General features: G+C 64.6%; 1 protein-coding gene across 1 annotated transcript in view; it reads left to right on the top strand.

The window, feature by feature from the left end:
* The first annotated feature begins 6560 nt into the window (after positions 1 to 6560).
* The window catches only part of SHANK1 (SH3 and multiple ankyrin repeat domains 1), a 42881-nt gene continuing 39982 nt past the window's right edge, over positions 6561 to 9459 (top strand). Inside the window, exons 1-5 of the mRNA XM_032591316.1 lie at positions 6561 to 6842; positions 7047 to 7250; positions 7760 to 7831; positions 8924 to 9032; positions 9124 to 9275. Coding sequence (XP_032447207.1) covers positions 6588 to 6842; positions 7047 to 7250; positions 7760 to 7831; positions 8924 to 9032; positions 9124 to 9275 — 792 coding nt within the window. The 5' untranslated portion in view covers positions 6561 to 6587. The remainder of the gene's footprint in view (positions 6843 to 7046; positions 7251 to 7759; positions 7832 to 8923; positions 9033 to 9123; positions 9276 to 9459) is intronic.

Below are 9459 nucleotides of genomic sequence, written 5' to 3'. Positions count from 1 at the left end.
TCTCTGCTCCTCTGTGTGTGTCTCTCCCCGCCTCTCTTGGCTCCCCCGAGGCCCTGCCTCTGTGGCCGGAAACCTCCAACGTTCCAAAGCCTGGATCCCGCCTTGGGTCTCTCCACATACCCCCCTCTTCCCACTTTCCAGAGCTCACTTCCGCCCTGCTCTTTCCTTCCACCATGGCCAAAAGCTCAGATGGCCAGAAGAGAATAGAGCCGGCTCTCCAAGGGATCCTGGGGACACAGCCTCTGCCGAGGAACCCCCTCGGGGGGTTGTTGGGGCTTGGCCCTGCTCCCCACTCCTCCCCCTGGCCACTCCTCGGGAGCAAGGAGACTGCAGGGTCTCCATAAGGTTTTTATTACTCTGTGGCCACCATTGCCCACACACTCTGCCAGAGGAGACTTTCCCACAGTTCTCAGGCTCTAGGGCGCCTCCTGCCCTCAGATCTCCCATTCTGGCCGGGCGCCCTTGCCCCAACCTGAAAATGAATGTGTATGTGTGTGCCTGTCTGCGGGGACACAGGTGAAGAGCGTGCATGTATGTAGGCTGTGTATGCAACTCTAGTGGGTGGGGCTTTGGGATTCGTTTGCTGTACTTTCCTGGAAGCGTCCTGCAGGCCAGGCCCGGGGTGGGGCGATGCTGGGGACTCCAGCTGCTCCCAGACGTGCAGACCATCCCACAAGGTGGGGGGGTTGGGGCAGAAGGGAGGCGGAAGGGTGGGGGTGGGGGTGGTGAAGGAAGCTTTCTCCAGGAGGTGGAGTAGACAGACGCAGGCTGGGCGCTGGAGCTCTGAGCATTCAGCCCAGTGCCTCTTCTCCCGCCTGGACCACTGCAGTGGCCTCCTCCTGACTCTCCACCTCCCTTCTCCCGAGCCCCTCCAATCCACGCCGCTTGCCGCAGCCAGAGCCATGCTTCCAAACCGTAAATCAGATCACGTCACTCCCCACTCCCCTGCTCCCCCAGCTTCCCATCATATGCAGGAGGGAAGCCAAACCCGGTCCTCGGCAAGAGCCTGGCCTGCCCAGCCTTGCTGTGTGTGTGTGGGGGGGGGGGGGTGGTGCTGGGAAGGATGGGCCCTTTACACCTCTGTAAGCTCATCACCCCACTCCCCCTGGGCCCCCTAGGGGATCCAGCCACACTGGCCTCTTCACTATCTCCTGAATGCCAAGCTCCTTCCTCCCTCAGAGCTTTTACACTGGCCTTTTCCTTCTAGACGCTCTCATGTTCTCTCCCAGCTCCTTCTCCCTGCTGAGGTCTCAGCTCATCTGAGGCCTTCCCCGACTATCCTATCTCAAGAAGCTGCACTTCCACAAATCAACACCCCATTTTTTATCTTCTCGGTATAATCAAGACCGGCTCCTGTTGTTTGTTTTCTTGTCTGCTGCCTGTCTCCTGCCAACAAAGGCAGTGTAGGTACGTATTCATTGCTGTATCCCTGGAGCTAGCACATAGTAGGTGCTCAATCAGTCTGCTTAGCGAGGACGGAAAAAGCCGTTCCTGGCAGGGCAGCGGGTTAGCCAGAAGACTGAAGGCTTGACCACTGTGTTTTGGGGGCACCCCGAGTTCCCTGAGGCAGGTGCACGGGGGCACTGAGGGGTGATAGCCAGGGTGGTGATGAGGGCAGTGGGAGAGAAGCTGGAGAGGCACGGGAAACAGGAGGCCATGCCGTGCCCACTCTGTGCCAGACCTGTGAGTCATTCAGGGCTTTCCCAGCCTGGGCCTGGCTTGTTGTGCCAGCGAGAACGTGGAGCTCACCAGCCAGGGATGGCAGGGCCCGCTCTTCAAGGGAGGAAACTGAGGCTCCGAGAAGGGATGGGGCAACCTGCTGGAGGTCACCGGCATGGCAGCTGCTAGCCAAGGCTTCTGGCTCTACGCAAGGGCCGCGCATCTGCCCTCAGCTGCTGGGAGCCCCAGGAGGGGCCTGGGAAATCCAAGAAATCCAAGAAAGCAGAGGGCAGTGCGACATCGGGCAGGCTGCTCGCCACCTCAGAGCCTGGGCCTCTCGGGTGCCCATTCGGGGCCTGGGGAGCCCTCACTCGGAGCTAAAGGCCTCGAGAGATAATGCACAAGCCAGGAAAGGCCTTGTAAACCGCAGAGGGGTACACAGCCTCTCTCGCTGCTGCTGCCAACGCGGGCAGCTGTTCTCTCCCTGGGCCCAGATGCTCACCACCTGGGCTGGTGGGTATGCATCCAGAGCGGGGCCTCCTGGGGCTGGGCTGGCTCCTACCCTGGTACCCTGGAGCCCACAGCTGGAGATTCATCCAGAGGCTTCTTAGAACCACCCTCTGCAGGTGTCTGAGCCCCAGCTGGCAGCCCTGGCGGAGCTGGAAGAAGGGTGGGAGCCTGGGCTATGGGGACACTCTCACCCTAAGGGACCTGCCCTGTGTCTGTGGTATGTCCCAGGCACCAGAGACCTGAGCTGCAAGGAGACTCTGGGCATGTCTGTGTATAATGAAGGCGAATACACAACCGTGGCGTGCCTAGTGCTGAACAACAGTGGCATAAAGACCGAACCAGCCTACCTGTCCCTGATCCTTGCTGCCGCCTCTTTGTAGCTGGGTGACCTTGGGCGCCAAGCGACTTTGCCTCTCTGTGCCCCAGTTTCCCCCTCTGAGAACGGGGATGGTCAAAGTGCATAGCCCATAGGATTGGTGTGAGAAGTTGATGAGTAAATCCAGAGCAGAGACTGGCACACAGGAAGTGCTCGAGAAACGTCAGCAATAACCATGGAGGGGAGGCAGGGCACGGTGTTGTGCATCCGAATGGGTGTGTGCACACCTGTGTGATGAATTCGGAGGTGGGTGAGTGTGGTGGAGCCGCAGGCACACGTGGTTGTGCGTCTCCGTTTCTGGGTTTCGTGTGAGCTGGAGATCTGAGCATGCACACCTGGGTGCGTGCCCTTGTTGGGGGAGGGGTGGGTAAATGCTGTGCGGCATGTGTGCTCTGGCATGCGCGTGTGACATGTACGTGTTGTAGTGCGGTGTGTTTGTGGTGACGTGCCCACAGGGAGGTTAGGTCATGCACGCCCTGGACAGTGTGTGCATGGGTAACGTCTGCACGTGCAGGGCCAGCTAGTGACTCTATGCACCTGTGCCTTGGGGGAAGATGTTTGTGTGTGCGTGGTGTGTGTGTGTGTGTGTGTGTGTGTGTGTGTGTGTGTTTGGAGGGACAGGACGGGAATCTATAGCTCTCACCATCCAATCTGGAGGAGCAGAGTCTAGCAACAATTATTTATCGCGCCCTACTGTGTGTAGAGGGGGTGGGAGACGCTCTGGGAAGGGGCGGTCCTGGGGTGTGTGTGTGGAGCGAACCCTTAGGGGGGCGGGGCCGCAAGGTCCGGGTAGGGGGGCAAGCAGGGGTAGAGCCGGCTTGGGCTAGCCGGTGGCGACGGGGAGTGGTGGGGGAGGGCAGGGGGAGGGGGTGGAGCCGGCGAGGGGGGGGGATGGGCGAGGTTTGGGGGCGCGGGGAGGGGCGATGTCTCCTCCACCGGCTCCGGAGGGAGGGGAGAGGGCGGAGGGAGGGGAGGGAAGGAGAGAGGGAGGGAGGGAGAGAGAGAGACAGGGTGAGGGAGAGACGGTGAGAGCGAGAGAGCGAGAAGGGAGGCAGAGGAGGCGCGGAGCGGGCGGCGGCGGCGGCGGCCTGAGGAAGAGGAGGAGGAAGAACAGGCGGAGACGCGGCGCCCGGAGCCGGCCGGACCGAGCCGGGGGCGGGCTAGCTCCGAGGGGCGCGGCGGCCGCGGCAGAAGGGGGGGGCGCTCTGCGGATGGCCAGGCCCGGCCCGCGGGGGGGGTGAGGTCCTCGGCCCCCCCGCCCTCCCCCCCGGCCCCCGCCCGCCCCCTCCCCGGCCCGCTCGCCCTCCGGGGCGGTGGGGCATGGCCTGAGGGTCCCCCGTCTCCGGGGGGGTGGGGGGTGGGGGGAGGGGGGAGGGGCCGCGGGCGCCGCCGACCGGGACTCAGCAGCCCCGCCAGGCAGGTAAGGGGGTCGAGAACCCGGGGTTTTGGGGGGAGCTGCGGGGCCGGGGCCGGGGCCGCGGGAGGGGGCGGGGGCGCCCCGGACGTCCTTGGCCGGGCGCCGGGCTCCGGGCCCGGGTGTGCGGTGAGGGGTGGGGGTAAGGTGGGGAGCGTTGCCCCGGGCGACGCCAAATTGGGTTACGCCCAGGTCCCCGGTGCCCCGTCCCAGATAGCAGACTTAGGAGGATGCGCCCCCCAGCCCCCCCCAGCAGACCCCCCCCCCCCCGCCCCAGCCCAAACCCGCTTCCCCGCGCTCCCAGGCCAAGGGCTCGGTCGCGGTACCCACCTCCTGGCCCTGCCCGGCCACTCCCCCGCCTCGCCCACCCCGGCCTACCGGGGCCCCTAGACCCCTTCCGTAGACCCACCGCGCGAGGCCCCTCCCCCAGGTCACCCTGGTCCCCCGCCCCTCCGTCGAGGGTCTGGGCCTTGGCCTCCTCCGCCCCCTTCGACCCCCTCTAGCTCGGGCTTCACCTTCTAGGCTCCTCCGATCCCTTCCCACCCCCTTCCAAGCTCCCCCCTCATCCCCACCCGTCTCCGCTCCCTTCTCCACCGGCCGGCGCGCCCCCTCGGCTCCCGCCTCCGAGTCCCGCTCCCGGGTGCCCCCGCCCCCTCTCCCCGGCCCAGGGCTCTCCCCCACCAGTTTCTCGGCCCCAGCCCCGGCTCCTCTCCCCGCCTTTCCCCGCCTCTCTCCGCCTCCATTCATTCTCCCGGGCCCCGCTCTCGGCCACGCCAGCCGCCCCCTGTCCCCCCGCACCCTCCAGGGCACCCCCTCTCTCCCCTTCTCCACCACCCCCCCCCCCCCCGCCGATTCCTCAGCCCGTCTCAGTACCAGCTGCGTGCCAGCTATTCTTAGCCGCGGAGCGTTTGATTCATGCCGCCCCGGCGGAGTGTGCCCGCTCCCTCCCTCGGGCCTGAGGGGGAGGGGCCGGAGCCGGTCTGGGGGGTTGGGGGCAGCCGCACGGCGTGGGGGGCCGCCGAGGCCAGCTTTGCTTTCATCCCACTGGCCACCCCATTAGTGCCCGGTTGAAGCCGGGGTCAGCCGGGGTCAGCCAGGGCCAGCCGAGGGGGAGTGGCATTGGGCTCCAGGCCCGGAGGTGGGAGGTGGAGTCCGGCGGGGTAGGAGGCCTGGCAGGGAGGGGGTGCTCCGCAAGGCCAAGGTGGGGCAGTTCCGCTGGGTACCTGGAGAGGGAGGGGGCTTCGCAGCCGGGCCACTCACGGGGGAGGGGTCGGCCGGCTGGTGGTTAGGCTGCTCGCTCACCCACAGCTCTTGGAACTGTCCTCCCCGAACACTCATTTTGTCTTCCCGCCCCCAACCCCCCCAGCCCATCCCCACTCCCCCAAAGTCAGCAGTACCCTCCACTGCTTCCCATCTCCATGGCAACGGTGCAGGAGCTGGGCCTGGTGTGGGGGGGAGGGACCAGACCAGACATTCTGGTTTCCGGTGCTGGGGTGGGAGACAGGGAGATGAGGGAGACGGACCCCATTTGGGACCCAGGCTTCTAAGGCCACCTCGGGAGAGAACAGTGGGGATCTGGAGATGACCTCCCACCCCAGTCCCCCAGACCGGCACCCCACTTCTTAGCCTCCCTCCCAGCCCCCCCACCCCCACCCCCAGTCTCCCTCAGAGTGGATCCACCTGTACCGGGCAATGTCCAGCCACCTGTCCTGTAGTGCCAGTCCTCAAATGTGCCCACAGGTTATCCGCGGCCACCCTAAGCTGACCCAGGCCACCGCACTACGGTCTCCAGACAGCCCTCCCAGGCCAGTCTCCCCACCCACCCACCCCCGTCTCGAGATGTCCCCAACAACCTGCCTAGGCCACCCCTCGTGGCTCCCTTGGGGGCACGCCACGAATGATACTCTGCCCCATGGCACCCCCATCTTAGCACCCCTGCTCCCCTGGGACACCGATTCCCAGCAGTCCCCTGCACACGCTGTCAGCCACACTTCGGTGAAGTCACCGGTTCCACCCGCTGCCGGGCACCACTCCCAAGCAACACGCGGCTCCCACTTCTGCCGCCCCAGGCTCTCGGCACCTCCGTCCCCCCATTACTACATCTCAGCCTCTCCCCAGCCCCCTCCGCCAGCTGGCCAGGAGGAGGAGGAGGAGGACGGGAGGGCCTCGGGTGAGGGGCCAGGCTGGGGCCAGGAGGGTAGGATGCCGGTGGGTCGTCCACCTGTCTGTCCTCAGCTAATTTTAGCTGCATTTTCCGTGGCCTGCCAAAGTGGGCCAGTAGCTCCCGCGGTGATTCTGCGGTTTCTGGGACACTGCCATGCTGGGTCAGCGGCAAAGTGGGGCGCAGGAGGGGTGGGGGGCTGCGAGCAGGGCCAAGGGCAGGGAAGGAGACGCGCTGGAAGCATGGCAGCGATGGGCGTGTGTGTGAGCAGAGGCAGCTGGAGTATCTGGGGGTGTGTCCAGCCTCCTTCCTGCCGACCTGGGGCATGTGGGGCGGCTGCCCTAGACCACTTGTCCGTGAGGGTGCCTGTGGCCTCCGAGGGGTCCCGGGTCCCTCATCTGACAGCCACCCTTGGCCCCGGCAGCCGCCTGTGATGCTGCTGTCCCCTGTCGCCCCGTGGCCCCACGATGACCCACAGCCCCGCGTCAAGCGAGGACGAGGAACGCCACAGTGCCAGCGAGTGTCCCGAGGGGGGCTCAGAGTCCGACAGCTCCCCAGACGGGCCCAGCAGAGGCCCCCGGGGGACCCGGGGCCAGGGCAGCGGGGCACCTGGTAGTCTGGCCTCCACCCGAGGCCTCCAGGGCCGCTCCATGTCTGTCCCGGACGACGCCCACTTCAGCATGATGGTCTTCAGGATTGGCATCCCGGACCTGCACCAGACAGTGAGTGACCGACTGCCTGCCGGCCAGCGGGGGACAGGGCCCCAAGCCCACGCGACGAGGCTGCTGGTGCTGGGTGTCCTCCCACTTGGGCCCCATCTCCAGGTCCCCGACATGCTTCCCCCATGCTGCCCCTCCCGTCCCCAGAATCACCCCCAGGCCCTTTCCAAGCCGCCTCAGGCTCTTCCCTGTCACCTCCTCAACCAGAAATGTCTCCGCTTCAACCCTGATGCCACCATCTGGACAGCCAAGCAACAGGTGCTCTGCGCCCTGAGCGAGAGCCTGCAGGATGTGCTCAACTACGGTCTGTTCCAGCCGGCCACCTCCGGCCGCGATGCCAACTTTCTGGAGGAGGAGCGGCTGCTTCGAGAGTACCCCCAGTCTTTTGAGAAGGGGGTGCCCTACCTGGAGGTGAGGCCCACAGCCTTCCCAGCCTGGCCGCAGGGGAGAGAAGGCACGCCCCATTTTTCTCCCGGTCAGGCCCTGGCAAGGGAAAACCCGGTGGGCTCTTCCAGATCCCTTAAGCATTAGAGTCAGAGAGGCCTGAGTTCAAATGACGATCCGTTCTGCCTCTGACCAACAGAGTGGCCTTGGGCAAGTCACTTCCCTGCCCCAGACTCCTCCTCGCCTTTCAAAGTGGGAAAGGATTCACAGTTACAGTAGGTGTTCTAGAACATTCTGTGTGGGGTCCAGACTCCCTCCTCCTTCACGTTAGGGGTTGCGGTCCACATACTCCACAGCAGCCCCGCACTCCTCTGCCTGCCCAGCCAAGGCTCCAGGGCCTTTTCCACCTTGACCCTGAGCTGACCACCTCCCCCTCCATCCCCCCCCTGCCCCCGGCTCAGAAGGAGCCCAGCCTCCTCCCCAGGCCCCTGATTCTGAGTCTCCGTGTCTCTCCCCCCGTACACCCCTGGCCACAGTTCCGATACAAGACCCGGGTTTACAAACAGACCAACCTGGATGAGAAGCAGCTGGCCAAACTGCACACGAAGGTGAGAGAACCCTACCCCGCAGCAGCCCCCCCACAGAGACCTGGAGCCTTTCCCACCGTCTCCCTCACCTCTGTCCAACAGCCCTCCAACACTCCCTGATCCCCTTCTGTTCCTCTGCCAGGGTCCCCCAGTAACTTGAGATGCTGTGTGGCGCTGGGGACGGCCCCAGATGCCAACCGTGTTCTCTCCACCCTGGGGGCTCAACTCCCCTCTCTGGCCTGCATTCCCCCGCCCAGGCCCCTGGCTCCCGCTTTCTTCATCCTTAGATGCTCCCTTCTCGTCTTCTGGGTCCCCCGTATCCACGCAGGGCACCTGCCTGCCCCCCACCCTCTGGCCTGAACTCTGACACCCAGTGTCCCTCTGCCTCCGTTGCTGTTTCATACGCAGCCCGCGGCTCCCCCAATTCCGTAGCCTAAACCTCTCCCGGATCCGGGGATGACCCCCGCCCCCAGCCACATCTGGCTATCTTGCCCTCCAGGACTCTGACCATATGTCCCCTGTGCCTCCCCCGGTCCCCTAAGAACTGGGAGGAAGCGGGGCGGGGGGAGCTGCTTTAGTCCGAGGTGAAGTGAAGGATTCTTGACGCTTGGGAAAAAAGCCTCCCTGTCCCCTCCTCCCCCCCACCCCTCCCCCACCATGCATTTGTCTCTGTCGCCCCCCCAAATATTCCATCCCTCCAGACCTGCGCCATCCACTCCCGGAGCCACCGGCCATACACGGCTCCCGAACACACGCGGTGTCGCAGGCCCAAACTGAGCCTCGCTGCGAGTGTGAAATGCACACCGGATTTCGAAGACTCAGTTCCCCCCCAAAAACGTAAAACGTCTCGTTAAAACACTGCCTATGGATTACCTGTCGATACGGTACTATCGCGGATATGTTAGGTTAAAGAGATACGTCGTCAAAACGAATTTCCGTGCGACCAATGGTGCCCCTTGCTTTTTTTTTTTTTTTTAAAGGTGGCTACTAGAGAGTTTTCAGTGCCACACGCGGCTCGCTGTGTATTTCCACTGGACAGCACTGCTCAAGACCCCAGCTTTTCTCCCCTTGCTCCCTGACTGGCCTGTCTTCTCTCTCTTGTCCATGGCTCAGACGGGGTTGAAGAAGTTCCTGGAATACGTGCAGCTCGGGACGTCCGACAAGGTGGCAAGGCTGCTGGACAAGGGGCTGGACCCCAATTATCACGACTCGGATTCGGGAGGTAAGGAGGAGAACCAGGGGCTTTGGAAGAGGTGGGGAGCCGAGAAACGAGGCATAAGGGCTGCGCGTGACTGGCCTTTCCTGCCCCTCAGAGACCCCCCTGACGCTGGCAGCCCAGACCGAAGGCTCCGTAGAGGTGATTCGAACCCTGTGCCTGGGAGGGGCCCACATCGACTTCCGGGCCCGGGATGGCATGACCGCGCTGCACAAGGCCGCGTGTGCCCGTCACTGCCTGGCTCTCACGGTGAGGTGCCAGACCCCGGGGACCCGCCCCCAGACTCGGTGTCTCCCCCAGTACGCTGAAGCCAGTGAGCTAATTGCCCCAGACCCGCCCCCTCCTCCCCTTCGTCTGCCTTGACCCCACGAAGCCACCTGACCTCCCCTTTGCTTCTCATCCCGCCTCCTGGATGTCCCCTGCCACGTCCCCG

The sequence above is a fragment of the Lynx canadensis genome, chromosome E2, assembly GCF_007474595.2.
Source record: "Lynx canadensis isolate LIC74 chromosome E2, mLynCan4.pri.v2, whole genome shotgun sequence".
NCBI lineage: Eukaryota > Metazoa > Chordata > Mammalia > Carnivora > Felidae > Lynx > Lynx canadensis.
The sequence above is the reverse complement of the archived record's forward strand: the minus strand, read 5'-3'. Positions and strand labels throughout refer to the sequence as shown.